General features: G+C 37.1%; 1 protein-coding gene across 1 annotated transcript in view; it reads right to left on the minus strand.

Moving 5' to 3' along the window:
• Positions 1–15,848, minus strand: part of LOC126298331 (dynein axonemal heavy chain 7-like) — a 1,150,327-nt gene that overhangs the window by 369,959 nt on the left and 764,520 nt on the right. The window contains exons 39-40 of the mRNA XM_049989626.1: positions 11,377–11,534; positions 2,666–2,896 (exon numbers count right to left, since the gene is read on the minus strand). Coding sequence (XP_049845583.1) covers positions 2,666–2,896; positions 11,377–11,534 — 389 coding nt within the window. The remainder of the gene's footprint in view (positions 1–2,665; positions 2,897–11,376; positions 11,535–15,848) is intronic.

Here is a 15,848-nt window from a genome sequence, read left to right on the forward strand (position 1 = left end):
CAAGTTGAACAAGGTGCACACTGACAAGTTCTCCTAGCAAAAGTAGACTTTTAGGAATCAAAACATCCAAGCTATAAAACTGTGGTGCTAGATTTTGGAAATAAGCAATACCTAAGCTTTTAATGCTCTGGAACATGAGAACTATAACTGTCAGTAATTTTTGAAACAGTATGTTTTTGGAAAAGTAAGATGTTGTAAGGTAAGAGAAGAATGTGGGCCACTTAAAGACCTATATAAATCCATAAACAAATAACTGTTTGCATTCTAAAAATTTCACCTTCATGTCTTTTCTCTGAATTTGAGATTATGGATACTTTCTCACAAAAATTATTTCCAGGTGAACTGCTTATGCTATTGTCATCAGTAATTATGAAATTACAAAATAAATAATGAAGTTCTATGATCTTCAGCTTGAATAAGAAAAAAGCTATTTTATGTAATTGTCAAATATGTATCAATATTATGAAAACAAATGTTGCTACTCACCATATAGCAGAGGTGCTGAGTCGCAGTCACACTGCCTGAGTCTGCAGTTGTTTGTGTGAGTTGTGTTTGCATCATGAGAGAGAGAGAGAGAGAGAGAGAGAGAGAGAGTGTGTCTGTCTGTCTGTCATCTACTGTTGACAAAGGCCTTACTGGCCAAACGCTTTATTTGTGGCAGTCCTTTTGTTGTGCCTATCTGTGATTCAGCATCTCTGCTATATGGTGAGTAGCAACTTTCCTTTTCATAATATTGGTACGTTCCATCCTGGATTTTCCATTGTCATACATGTATTATTTATAAAAAAAAATCAAATAAAGAAATAATGTTATAGGGATATCGGGAGTGGTCCAAGGACAAGTGGGATGCTTCCATCTTGTTCTATTACAAAACGAAGGCCATATATGACTATACTAACTGGAACATGAGTTTACACTTATGCACATAATACACTGTTATGCCATAGCATTGGACTTCATAAATATTTATGTCTGTATCATTATTGCAAAGTTTTGAACACTTTTTCAGTACGATCTGCTCAATGAATAGAAAAAGATGGAACAAAGACACTAACGTAGATGTGTATACACAGAAATTAAAGGTAAATGATTTTCTGCACAAGATATTGCTGCCAAAATTTGTGGTATACATAAATGTAGCTCACTTCCATGAATGAAATATGTCTGCATAACGCCTCTCTGTTATAAAAGATCTAGTGCCGATAAAATCTGTAGACATACAAGCATATTGAAAGGAACTGACACTGTGGCAACTACAGCCATTATTAAACACATGAAATTATTCACAGCTGTGAACATGGACAACCATCAGCTGTATAATGGAATCCTGACAATGAAATTTTCTGCCTAACGGGATCTCGAACCCAGATTTCCTTTATATCGTGTGTAGTTACCTTAACATTATGCTATCCAAATACATGTCATAATGACACCTAAACTTCCATGTACCATCAACCCTGTGTTTACAATCTGCACTCATACATCCATTATGTATCTTCTCATACAGGGGAGAGATTTTAATTGAAATTCACTTGCCTGGTATCAGCAGATAAAAATGATATTGCATTGTCATTCCATTATATGGTTTATGGTTGTCCATATCTGCAACTGTGAATACATTTCATGTATTTCATATTGAGTGTAATTGCCACAGTGCATATTCTTTCAGACATGCATGCATGTCCAAAGGAAAATTGCATGATATTTCTGTACAACAGAAGCATTGTGATATTGTATTACCCACCAGCACTGGGCAATCAACTTTCAATTAAAAAGTCTCCCCTGTAAGGGAATATACATAGTGGATGCACAAGTGCAGGTTGTAAACTCATGATTGGTGACATATGGAAGTTTGGGTCTGTACATGACATGTGCTGGGATAGCATAATGATACAGCAACTGCTTGTGGTAAGGAGAAAATCTGGATTCTAGCCCTGGTCCAGTACAAATTTACATTGTCATCATTCAATTACACAATTGATGGAAGCATGCACATTAAACAAATCCTATCAGGCTCTCTTTATTTGAAAAGCTTTTTATTGTCCAAATTATCAGCTGGACTGCTGACACTTCTCATTGAGGCATTGCTCAGGGGTAGCTGCAGAGGACCGACAGTGATCACCAGTTCTGAGAGTTAGATCCTCAAGTTCTTTTTTTATTGTGTTTAAATGTCAACAGTTATCGTAAGTGGAGTATTTAAAATATTGAACTAAAACTACTGGAAAATGAAGTTTTCTTAAATGTATATTCTAAAACATTACTCTGTAACTGGCTCATTTGTCCATTCTCTCATTCACACATTGTGTTCTGGAAGTTCCATAGTAAAGAAGAGTCAATTATGATTAGTGCTAACATAATAAAAGTGATAATTATGGGAATTATGTCGATATTAATTTATTACTGTACATGTGTGCAGAAGAGCAGCTACATTGAAAAGGATGTTCTTTCCCGTACATTACTCGGTTGCTGTTTTCATCTAATACTTAATGCCAAAAATTTGTGAAATTTTGCACAAATCAATATCAGTTATTTATACACTTATAGAGTTATAGCCTATATAATAGGAACAACTTCTTTCAGGCTACACAATAATTGAGACCACCATGTGAAAGTATTGTGATAAACAACTGTTACTTACTTTTCTAATTTGTGCATGGAAACTCACCTTCTTGACAGCATCATACATGTCCATAGCCATGACCCATTTACACAAACCTTCAGCAGCACTAGATGCTTTGGCTACAATATGTGGCTTAAAATCTTTATTAGGGAGATATTCTGTACGAATCTTCTTCATTATAGGTAAAGGTATGTTATCCTTATCAAAATCCTTGAGGCTTTGAAGAAAATACATATCTCCCAACAGTTTTTTGCTAGGTCCCCAAAAATCAATTATCTGAAAATATAACATATGTCAAAATCATTGATACATATTTTTCATTTTCTATTACTTTTTCTTGTCTATAATATAATTGTGGCAAGTCATAAGAAATTTCAAGTTGCAATGTCATATAAAGTATAAGAGAAGTCACATATCAAAATGTTAATTGTAAATGATATGTGAATAATATTTAACCCAACAAGACAACTGATAAATAGATCAGCACAGAGGACAGCAGTATCTCAGTGCAGTTGAACGTGAAATAATTGTTAATATTGTCACAAACATACAATCATAATTTTTAGGAGATGTGGGTTTTTCTCTGGTGGTGAGAAATGAAATGCACATACTGATTCCATGAAATTTCACCACTTTATTCAGCCTAAGTGATCACAAGACATGAGATACACATGATAGCACAGATAATCCAAAACAAAATAGAAAGGTCAAGTATAAAACAAAAGACATTACACATATACAAAGATCTTAGTCCTCTATTTTGCTTGCTTGTATCAACTGCAGCAGTTCGATGTTGCCACAGAGCACCCCCCTTTCCCTCCTCCAGTGCACAGCACAGGAGACAGGGTAGGTAGGTTTGTCCCTAAAAACAAACATACTGTTGCTGGAAAAGGGGGGAGGAGGAGGAGGTGTGTAGCATTTGGCCATAGCAAGAACTGTGAGGTGTGCCATTGTCATTGTGTAGTGATCGTATCAAGGGTAAGCATTTGGAACAAAGAATCTTGTCAGTTGAAGTGCAGGTACTTGTAGAATCTTCCAAATGTTGTGGTGGGTGATTTTCATCTTCCTGTTCCCACAGCATCCAAGCTGGCTTGAGGCAGTGAACAAAAACAGTTGTTATTGTTGCTAAGCAAGGTAGAGAAAGTTTGGTCCCCACACAGTAGCACCTTGTGAGGGCCTGAATATGAATGCTGAAGAGTTATTCATGTGGTATCATTGTCGAGCATCACATGGGTACTGTCCTTCATGGCCCTATGTACAAAAACCTGTTGTATACCATGAGCTTGGGGATGTTATCTACAGCTATGGGCTATATGTCGTTTGACTGTAGATACAAGAAACAGTATTTCAGAGACTGTCAAAGGTGGTGACAGTAGGAGAAAGTCCTTGAAAACAGTTAAGCATTTGTCATACAGTATTTTGGCTAAAGATTATTTCAAATCTGCCTTGTATGACATGAGAACTCCCAACAAAACGCATAGTAGTGCTTCAGTTCAAAGCGAATCTTGGAATATCAATGTTGCTTTTAGTGTATGATTCCAGTGTTCAACTGAACTATTGCTTTAGGAGTGGTATGCTGTGATGTGGAAATGTTGTGCTCTGCACACTTAACACAATACTTCAAAATTATGCCTTTGGTCAACAGTAATTGATGAGAGGCAGTGAAATAAAGCAATCCACATGTGAATGAAGGCCAAGACAGTAAATTTGGCTCTCATATCCTACAAAAGTATCTGGAATGACAGGGCATAATGTTCCAACTCAGCTTACATATCACGTAAAGCGAAGGGTGATGGTTAGTAATAATTGTAAGGTCGCATTCCTTGATATCCTCTCTGAAATACTTCACTGCTTCATCTAGGGCCAAAAATTTGCATTCATAGGCTTACCATAACTACTAGTCAGATTACATGAAAAGAAATGCAGGGGATGCTGATGCTCATTAACAGTTTGTTGCAAAAGTACTGCAATATCTGTCTCACTTGTGAATGCCTTAATGGATAAATGGGACAATGGGGAAGGGTGAGCCAGAGTGATGGCATTTTGTAAGCACTCTTTGACAACCTCAGTTCTGTGTAGCATTTATGTTGTCCATTTTAAAGGCTATTTTCCCTTAGTATTTTTACCTGCCAGACCACTGATTAAGCATGCCTTTATTCTTGTAGCTTTCAGTGTATGTCACCCGTAAAAATTAGTCATCCCCAGAAACCTTCTGAGTTCTTGAAACATGGTAGGTCATATAGTCTCTTTTATGAGATCAGCTCTCTCTGCCATAGGCCTAATCCCATCCAGTGTCACTGAATGTCCAAAGAATGCCACTAACTCTGAAATAATTGACACTTGTCATCATTCACAACAGTACATAACTTGTCTAGTGTGCTAAAGATGTGGTGAGTATGATCCACACAACCTATAAATACCATCATTTTTGGTATGAAGTGGTTTGGGGACGCCCATGCACTATCCAAAGGATGTGCTATGCCCTTCTTTAATAATTAATGTGAAGCTATTTTTTGTGAACTGAGTACGGAATATCACTACACTTTATGGAAGAAAACTGGTCCCTCAGTGGTGTATTTCCCTTAATATAATGGTGAGAATTGGTTGGAGTTGAATGAATCACACTTGCGTTGGGTGATTATCACTGAGTGCACAATCACTGTAGGTGTTCCTTCAGATCTGATGGAATATCATTGTTCAGAAGAGATATTTTTATTTCCCCTATTGTTTTGCCATCTCTTTCCTTAAAATTCATTTTTTTCATTTTTGAACTAATTAATATCAACATGTGTGTGTATAATATGCATTTCCATAAAAGAGAAAGGTGGGCCCTCAGTATTAAAGAATGTACCAACAGATCTAATTTGATGCTTAGTTTTATGTAAGTAATTGATTCTGCCTATTCCTAGTTAGTATCTTTTGATGTAGGGTGAAATCAGTGATTTTTTCATAACTTAAATACTGTTGTTGACTTATAAACAAATATAAATTCTGTACTAAGTATAAACATTTGGAGGAAAAACTAATAGCGTTCTATAAGTATTTATTTGACTCTATTCGAAAATATGTTAGCAAAGCCTGCTCTTAATTAATTCCAAACAAATTACCAGTTTTGTCAAAAGTATTGTTTGCATAACTGTATCTGTTAATTTCATGATTTAAAAAAATAATATGGCTTGGTCCTTGTAGTAGAAGAAACTGTTAAAAAGATACAATTTTTTGATGGTTTCAGTTAACTGAATGAGTTAAGTTTCAATTGTAATTTCTGTAAATTAAACATCAAACAAAGAATAGTTGCAGTGCCTTTTTATAGTGAGGGTGTATAAAGGCCTAATGTTTGGTCCTGAGACAGTCAGTCCACAGCCAAGTTTTAGACAAGAAACATGTGATGGTTAGAACAACAACAACAACGCATCAACTTAACCATGAAATAAGTGTAACAAAAATAGTCTGTGCGTTAAAACAATGACAGTGTCTGCTAAATTTATTTGAAAGATGGTGAACTGTGTGGCTAGGTTTTACTGCTCATAGATGTTCAACAGTAAACTATTGTAGCAGTATGCTGATGTATTCCTGCAAACTATTAATGATGCTTTTAAAAAATTTGCCAGTAGTTAGCTGGCCATACAATTGTGTAATATTCGGGGGTCGTGAACAGTGAAAGTAAAGAACTATGAATGCAACTATGAACCTGTCAGTAACATCACTCATAGTAGTCAGTGTTGAACTTCCACCCCCTATTTTTCAGCCACTATAGCAATATAGTATGTTGACACTGAGGACAATCATTGAAGAAACAAAGTAGGCAAACGTCACAAGGTGAGGCTTGCCATTTGGTTCCACGTAGTAAGAGCATCCATCTTGTAGTGCAAAAACATGTTTTGTGATCTGTAGTTTGACATTTTGCATGAAAACCTTGATCCTAAGTAAGGACACGTGAATAACATGAGGCAATTTGCTCGCCCATGCTGCCCACAACGTATTATCTGACACTGACTTTGGATCCACTAAGTTTCATGAATAGTGCCTGTAAAATAAATTTGTCCTTCCAATTAATTTTTCTGAGTAAATTTCCAAATGTACTTGTTCTTCAGATGATATGAATAGTCTTTGAAATAAAGCTACCTTGGCTGTTTAAAACTGGCAAGTCAGATGGTGACAGAATTACATTGTTGATGATAGATGCATGATCTCTGATATTACACAGTAATACAGAATATTTTGCTATATCATCATTGATGTTGTGAGTCAAAAGTACTGATTCTACAATGGTGAATCAAGTTTGTGGTTGTTCGGGCAGAAACTGTGGCACTTTATGTAACGTGCTGCATGAAAAATATGGGAAATGTGTCTGTATGGCACCAAATAATTTGATCTGGGAATGTAGTCCATTGTAACCCCAATGATTGTCTGTGATATAGTCCAGAAAAGTTCATTTGTGACCTCGTTGGCCATGTATCACAAGGCAAAGAAATGGGTTCACCACCTCAACATTGGAGTCCAAGCAGAACTGGAATTCTGAGGGGTGTGGTCAAAATGATGTACTTGCACACAAAAATTTAATGCAGGTCCAGGAGCATTAGTTTGTATTGATCTCTTTTGCTCATCTTCCATAAAAAAAACTCCATAACATCTGAGAAAGGTAAAACAAAACTGTGATGTGCATGGTCCATGTGTTCCTCCACATGAGAGAGAGAATTGCAATCACTCTCACTTGTAGCCTGATACTTATACGGTTCTATGTTTTTCATTGCACCTCACAACCCACCCAGAACACAGTATTGGCAAAAACTCCCAGTAACTTTTGTTGGATATCATTGTTTGGTAAGGAGTATTCTGTGCATTTACTAAGTCCATAGAAATTGTATGGTTGTTGCAGGGTCATCAGTGCAAGTTTTCTCATGCTTGACTAAATGGTATAACACGCATGCAGTGATTCCACAAAAGTAAACACTTTATTCAACAGGAATGATCACAAGGCACATGAGTTAGTACGGATGATGCAAAACCAATTACACAAAGAATTAGAGTAAAAGAAAAGGCACTAACATATACAGGGTGATTCAGAAAGAATGTCACATAATCTGTGAGATGATTCTACATGTGAAAATAAACCAAAAAGGAACTATGAACATGTGTCCCATTTATGGTCATTATGGAACTGGAGGGGGCTGAAAACTACATGCATCTGTAAACGAATATAAAGACAAGTGTGAATACTACTTACTGAAATGCTGTGTAGGTGCTGTGGTGGACAGAATAATTGTGGAACAGTTGACTGTTCCCTCCTACCAGATGTGTGGGGGTTCTCCTATAGGTGGTAGCACTGTGACATTGCACTGAGGCAACAGCCACAAGTGTAACCAGTTTGCAATCATGGATTGGAACCGTGGGCAGTTGTGAGAACATGTGCATATTGTGTTTAAGTGTTGCATAATTGAGCAAGTCCATTGTGTCTGAGAATACCAACAGGCTGCATGCGTCCACTCATGTAGATGTATTGTTTGTGTGTGGGTACCATAATGGCAGTGCTTGTGCAGCGGCTATGACAGAATACCAGAGACATTTGCCATAGTGACAAACCCCCTGTACCAAGATATTTCCCAGGGTTTGGTACCATAATGGCAGTGTCTGTTCAGCTGTGACAGGATGCCAGAGACATTTCCCTCGTAGACAAATCTGTAACATAACAGATCACTCATCCACTGTACCAGACAAGTATGCCAGTATCTGAATAACACATTTCATCTATGTTGGATTGTCTATGGTGGTCCCATTACCTGGCCTGACAGATCACCTGACCTAACCTGATTAGATTTTTGCTTATGGGTCTGGTGAAATATAGATGTATATGCTATGAAAGGTGATACATGTGAAGAACTTGTTGCTTGCATTACTGGTGCTGTCACCCACATTAAAGGCTGCCAAGATTATGTTCAATGTGCAGCCCAACAAAACATCCAGCAGGTTGACAAGTGCATTGAGATTAGTGGTGGCTTTTTGAATACCTCTTGTAGGATGTATCTGTCATTTGTCCCACCGTTATTCTGTCCACCACAGCACCTACCTAACATTTTGGTAAGTAACATTCACATTTGTCTTCATAATCACTCTTGGATATGTGTTGTCTTCAACATGCTCCAGATCTGTAACAACTGAAAACCAGAGACATATTCATAGGACTTTTTTGGTTTATTTTCATGTGTAGAATCACCTCACAAATTATGTGATATTCCTCCTAAATCGCCCTGCAAAACTGTTCTTAGAGCTCAGTTTTGCTTGCTCATATTGACCTCCATAGGTTGATGGCACAAGACATATACACCTGAAATACTCACTACTGCATCCAAATTAAACTAATGGACAGAATTCAATAAATGACAGTAACTTTTTATTGAATGCACAATTGTCAGGAACACCCTTTGTATAATCTAATAGTGAAACACTGAATGCAGCATGTGGACAACAGAGAAATGTTCAACATGAATAATCTTAACAACTAAGAAATGTGAAAAGAGTAAATATAAAAACAGGCCATATTTTAAAATTAATTATTAAAATACAAGTACATGAACAGAAGAGACGAAAATGATAAATCTCAGGATATTGTGACTAATTATCTGGGTGAACCAGTAACTCACAGAACCCACTAAAATATTTATCTAACCATTCGGATAGAACACTTGACATAACTAGTCTACAATTATTTCATTGTCACCTAAAGGAGAGAAAAGTTTATTTGATAAAACAAGTGCAGCCCCTTGTCATGATATATAACACATTCAGTTAAGGAATGGTTTGTCAAAACCTGTACACAACAATCCCCACAACTTGATGAGTCAGCTACTCAGACAAAGACTCCATGCACCACAGACTTACTTTATCTCTTCAACTTTATGAATAAAGGAAGTAAATGGTTTATACCACAACTTGTTGCCCCTCAGCTTCAGCCAATCGTTTTTGCATTAATGCATTTGCCTGTAAATAAACAGCAAGGCTACAAAACTAGCACATTGTGCAATGGTTGTCCTCTCATCTGTTTCATCTGAAACCTCATTTCTCCTATTTTTCTGTGTTTTGTATAGGGGATTTTTGTCACTGAAACCTGTTTAAACTTATTCTTTTCTAGGCTTATATGATGTTCTTAGCTCATAAATATGCTCATCTGCAACCCCAGAAATATAATACCCACCACTTCTGTTAGATCTGTGTCCCTAATGTTAACACTAAAATACTATGCATTATTTATGATGCTTCTTTGGAATTTTGTATAATTTGTTTAATTTCCATATGCACACATAGACACCATATCTGCAGTGAGAGAATTCCCTTGCCGAGGATCCTGAAAGTCACACAAAGGCCTTGACAGATGGGGAATATCCCCAAAACTACTCCACAAACAGATTTTCAGTGCCATATCCTCACCCATACCTAATCCTCACACCACACCAAAGAACAAGCTGCAAAGGAGCACACTCCTTATAATGCTTTATCATCATGACCTGGAGCAACTAAACCATATTCTTTACCAGAGCTTTGACTATCTAAAAGTCTTGTCCATAAATGAGAGACTACCTACCCACAGTCCTTTCCACCACTCCTAAAGTGGTATTCTATTGTCTACCCAACCTACATAATGTCCTGATCCATCCTTATGCCACTCCCACAACCAACCCCTTGCTACAGGAGTCATGTCACTGTGGAAGATCCAAGTGTAGCCCCTGTGCAATTTGCTCACTTAGCATATCCAGTCACATGCTTATGCTATCCCATCAGGGGTAAGGGCACCTGGGAAAACAGTCTTGTAATATACCAGTTCTGCTGCAATGTATGCACTTTTTTGAACTACATAGATGGGAGTTATTCTTGCAAGACATCCTTCATTTGTGTATTCCTCCTGGCCTTAAACTCCACTAATCAACTCCATCCACACCTCCACACCCTCTACCCAAACGTTTCCCCTTCCTGTGTCCCACAACCCTTTCCAATCCATTCCTTCACACCACCGTCATTGTGTACCACATGAAATCATTGCTTTGGTGCCATAGTGTCACATTCCTATCTCATGCACTTGCAATGTCTCCCTCCTGCATTCCTATCCTGCACACCTGCTGCATCCCTCTGAGCCATCAGCCATCCCTTCCCAAGCCTCCCTCCAGCCTCCCACTTCCAGCCCCTTTTCTCTTTTTCTCTCTGTACCCAACCCATCCATCCCAAAAAGGTGTGTGTGTGTGTGTGTGTGTGTGTGTGTGTGTGTGTGTGTGTGTGTTCATTTGGGAATTCGATTGCAAAGTAGCAAAGTTTTCGTCTCTTTTTGTGTGTCTGTCAACAACTCAATGTTCCCACTATTTGGTAAGTTGTCTCCTTTACTCTAAATTATTTGTATTTTATTTCTACAGTTTGTTTCTGGTTTCATTAAAATAATTTATAATGTTGGACACTTTATCTCTTATTCCAAAGCAATGCAATTTATCTAAAAAACCACTATGACAAACCAAGTCAATAGCCGTGGAAAGATGTAAAACACAATGCAGACTTTTTTCTCATATTTTAAGAACCTGATTACATATTGTATGAAAAGTGCTTCTGGATTCTTAGTGGATCATTCATTTTCTAGCATCTCACTAGGTGACTGTCACGAAAGACATCAACATTTCAGAAATAGCTTAGGAAAAAGAAGAGCCAAATAGTATTCTAATAAAGAGAACACATAAAATTAAATGGAGAAGAAATAACACAAAATAAAAATAACATACCTTCCTACCTGTAGCTGCATCATTAATTCGATCTGGTTTAATATCTTTCATGACACATACAGCTGCCATAACTAACTTGACAGTGTCTGGTGGATTTTTCATTGATTTGACAAGGGTGATATCTGTTGGTTTCAATGTGTTTAATGCTGCAATGGCATCTGAAAACAAATTAAATGTCAATGGCAGTTTCTTTAAAAGTGAAATACTTGATAGTCAACATCTTTCTGTTCAGTGTGGTTATCAATAGGTTTGTTTATTTTCTCAGTTTTGGTACTTTCTATTACAGGATTAATACTCAGTTATAATTATTATTCTCAAGTTGAATATTACAATATAGGTAAAAACAAACAAAATACGAATTAATTCCATAATAAGTTTCTTAATATTACGTGTTAGAAAAATGTTTCACTAATCATTTACAAGATAATAATTACCAGCATCTGAACCAGTCTAGCAAAAACACCAAAACCTTCTCCAGTACAAACATCTTAGTAGAATGAAATTTTCACTCTACAGCGGAGTGTGCACTGATATAAACTTCCTGGCAGATTAAAGCTGTGTGCCGGACCGAGGCTCAAACTCAGGAACTTTGCCTTTCGCGGGCAAGTGCTCTACCAACTGAGCTACCCAAGCACGACTCACGCCCCATCCTCACAGCTTTACTTCTGCCAGTACCTCACCTCCTACCTTCCAAACTTTACAGAAGCCCTCCTGCTTCTGTAAAGTTCGAGTCTCGGTCCAGCACACAGTTTTAATCTGCCAGGAAGTTTCTACATTTTAGTAAATTAGCCTATTATAACTATTCTAATTCACTGCTTTCACATGGCATCATATTGTGGGGTAATTCATCATTAACAGAAAACTAATTCATTTCACAAAAGTCAGTAATCAGAAAAATAGCTGGAGTCCTCCCAGTATCACATAGCAGGCGTTTACTTGTGAAACTCAGGATATCCACAGTTCCTTCACAATACATATATTCACTTAAGAAATTTGTTATTAATAACCCATCCCAGTTTTAAAAAAAATAGTGAAGTGTATAGCTACAGCACTAGAAGAAAGGATGACATTCACTATTCTAGGTTAAATCTGGCTTAGGCATAGAAAAGGGTCAATTATGCTGCCACAAAAATCAGTGGTCATTTGCCAAATAACATTAAAATCCAACCAACATTAAAAAAAAAATTAAAAGTATTTCTGGATGACAACTGCTTCTGCTCAATAAATGAATTTTTAGATACGAAGTAGTAGCTGTAAAAAAATTATGTCAATCTGACACATTCCACATCACTGCAAAATGTCATATTCACGATCTATGGAACAAGTATTAATGTAATGTAATGTAACAGTAGTAAAAATGGTACCAACAATGGCAGGTATTGCAGTACCATAACCAACTATAACAGAAAATTCACCAATAACAGTAGCAGCAACCATAATGGGCTCAACGGTACCATAAAAAGGAAGAGAGGTATCGGTACAGTAGAAGAAGCAGTGTCAAGTGTTTTGGGCAGGCATACAACAGAGCTTCCACTCTGTTTAAATATTTTTTAAATCAGAATCTGCAAGTGGAATAACCCCATAGCATAAGTAGTGCAAAAGAATTTATAGTCCCTCACCAAAATGTTCAGTCTAAAACCAATAACAGTTTTGATCTTAAAATTTAGTACTGAACATTGAAGGAGTAAATGATAAAGAAACTATTATAAATAATTTTAGACTAAAGAATAGGTTTGAGTGAACATTGCACTACTGAGAGTGAACTTGCAGTTGCTAAATTTGGTAACTATAATGTAACAAATAGTTACTACAGAAAACTACAGTTACAAGATGGTGTGGCAATTTTTGTTAACCAATCACTCAGTTTCTCTGTTGTTAGATTGGATCTAGGTTTTACATAGTGAAGAACAGTATTTTGAACCTGCTGGTACAGCTACTGACAATTTTAAGTTAGTAATAATATCCTAAGTATTTTTAGAAAAACTGGATATGTTGAGTTGAAGATTATGATGAAATAACACACAAATGTAGTGTCACTGAACGGAAAAATCTACTAAGCCAGTGCAATTTACACTCTATCAGAAATAGGCCTGCATCCCACCTCTGTGCTGAGGTTGCTAAGACACACCTGTGTGGTGACACTTTACATGGGGTTACGGCAGTTAAAATCCTGATGGTGGAAAAAAGTCTCACTTCCAGTATTTGGCCAGAAAGGAGAAGAGTGGTGGTGCTGTAAAGTTCCAGCATGTAGCCATATTTACAAATTAATTTGTGATGTGAATATAAATTGACTATTTCCACATCATAACATATAGCTAAGGGGGGAGGAGGGCAGTGGGGATTGCCCATCCTGTGTGCACCTGTATGGGGGGTGGCACCCAACTGTGATTAAAATTGAATTTATTTATTTATTTAATTGTTGCTATAGTAACTGAGCAGTGTTATTTCTTTCTTTTTATTAACATTCTGCTCAGGGCCTCCAGATTAGGTAACATACTGACACAAATATAGTCTGATTGTCTATCCTGAGCTCACCACAGTGGAGTTAGTGGGGAGATGGGAAAGACTACACTATTTCCAGGCCAGGATTGCCAGTACAGGGGACAGAATCTCATGTAATACTTAGTTTTTGTGCTGGTCATCTGTTATGGTAGAAATATCTCATGGAACTAGAACTATTGTGGAAATGCATTTTAAGGACACTCATGTTAAAATGCAGTACAATGTGGCAGCAACAACAACACCCACAATTCTCATGCAACACTTTATATGACAGTTACTGGAATGCAGTCTAGTAACTGTGGTTTTTACCAAACAATAGGTAGCTGGGATTGACAGTTGTGGTAGAAGGCATAAATTACAGTGAATTCTACAGAGTCAAACTTAAGTGTTTGAACTTGCTATGGATTGCACAGACTGCAACAGACACCCTACCTGTTGTTTTTATCTTTGTAGCTAATGATTCAGTTGGGGTTGTTGTTTGTTGACTGCTTCGTTTGACATTTGTTTTGGAGTGTGAACTGTGACTAATTTTAAGTAAATCACCATTATTTTGATTGTTTATGATAAAAGGGATGAAAAGATATCTTGTAAATATATAAAGCAAAGGTAATTTTATTTGGTAGTTTAATAATTTGTAACAGAGTGTATCAGCATTATATACAGGATCAACATTGCATCATGAACTGTGATATAATTCAGAATGAAAAATAGAACCACCAGTTGTGCTTGAAAAGAAATTTATTCTTGACTATCTATTTACAAAAGTTATGAAGGAAATTCTTATATCTTTGATCAGGCAGCATAAGTCACATACATCTATCATTATAGAAGTGGTAATAATCTCTTGTCAGTTAACCATACTGTGCTCAGCTCATGCATGCTAACAGTTCTACTTATGTTAAGATTGATGAATGTGACTTATGCTACTGAAGTAAAAACATGTCATAAATCATCTCCAGTAACATTTGAAAATGGGTGGCATATGCTAACCAAAAATGGTCGTTAATTTACTGTATTATTTTCAGCATGTAATGTTATGCTTTATTAACACATATGCAAGGAATATTTCATGTCATTCTGTGGAAATAAGCATCTAGGCAAGCAACATTTCTAATGGGCTAAGGAAGGGATATTTCCAAAGCCATAGTCACCCTTTGTATCAGGACAGGTAGCTTTGAGGAGAGGCACTGTCTAAGAACTACGAAGCAGTAGTGATGCACCACACTAATATTCTTCTGAAAACTCAAATTATGTAACTATTATCTATTTGTCCCTGCCATTCAGCATATTTGCTTCACAAAGTAACACAACCCATTTTTACAACACAATTGAACTTACTTTACTTTACTATTTTGTGTCCGGAGATTTGTTTCAAAGCCTTTCAGCCCAATGTCGGGCCAAGTCCAATGTTTCTCTCTTCTCAAACCATAGTTCGTCAAGGGTACACCTTGTGGGGCAGATGGAACACTGTAGAAGGTGTTCCATATCTTGAACTTCACCACAGTCCAATTTGTTGTCTCCTTCGTCCTTGAAGCGCCATTTAACTAGGTTTTCTTTAACTGGTGCTATGCCTGTTCTGATGCAGTTCAGTGTTCTCCAAATCTTCCAGCTTGATGTACTGCCACTGGGTATTTATTGTGATGCAGGGTAGCCCTGCGGAGGCTCGTTCAATTCACTAGTAAGAAATCTCTTGCAGGATTTAAGTCTGCTACGTCCACATGAAGAACCATGCAGTGGGTGGCGCTCGTTGAAAATCTGTTTAAATTTTTCTGTATGTTCATGCACATTTCTTTGGGATTCAGGAGATGAGAATCCAACTGCTTTGTATATTTTCCCAAGTGGAGTGGGTTTCATGCATCCTTTTGTTAGCCTGCATGTTTCATTAAGGACTGTAGTGACTTTTTTGGCATGTGTGGATTGGGACCATAGAGGGCATGCATATTCTGCCATGGAGAAGCAAAGTGCTTGAG

The sequence above is a fragment of the Schistocerca gregaria genome, chromosome X, assembly GCF_023897955.1.
Source record: "Schistocerca gregaria isolate iqSchGreg1 chromosome X, iqSchGreg1.2, whole genome shotgun sequence".
In the NCBI taxonomy this organism is placed as follows: domain Eukaryota; kingdom Metazoa; phylum Arthropoda; class Insecta; order Orthoptera; family Acrididae; genus Schistocerca; species Schistocerca gregaria.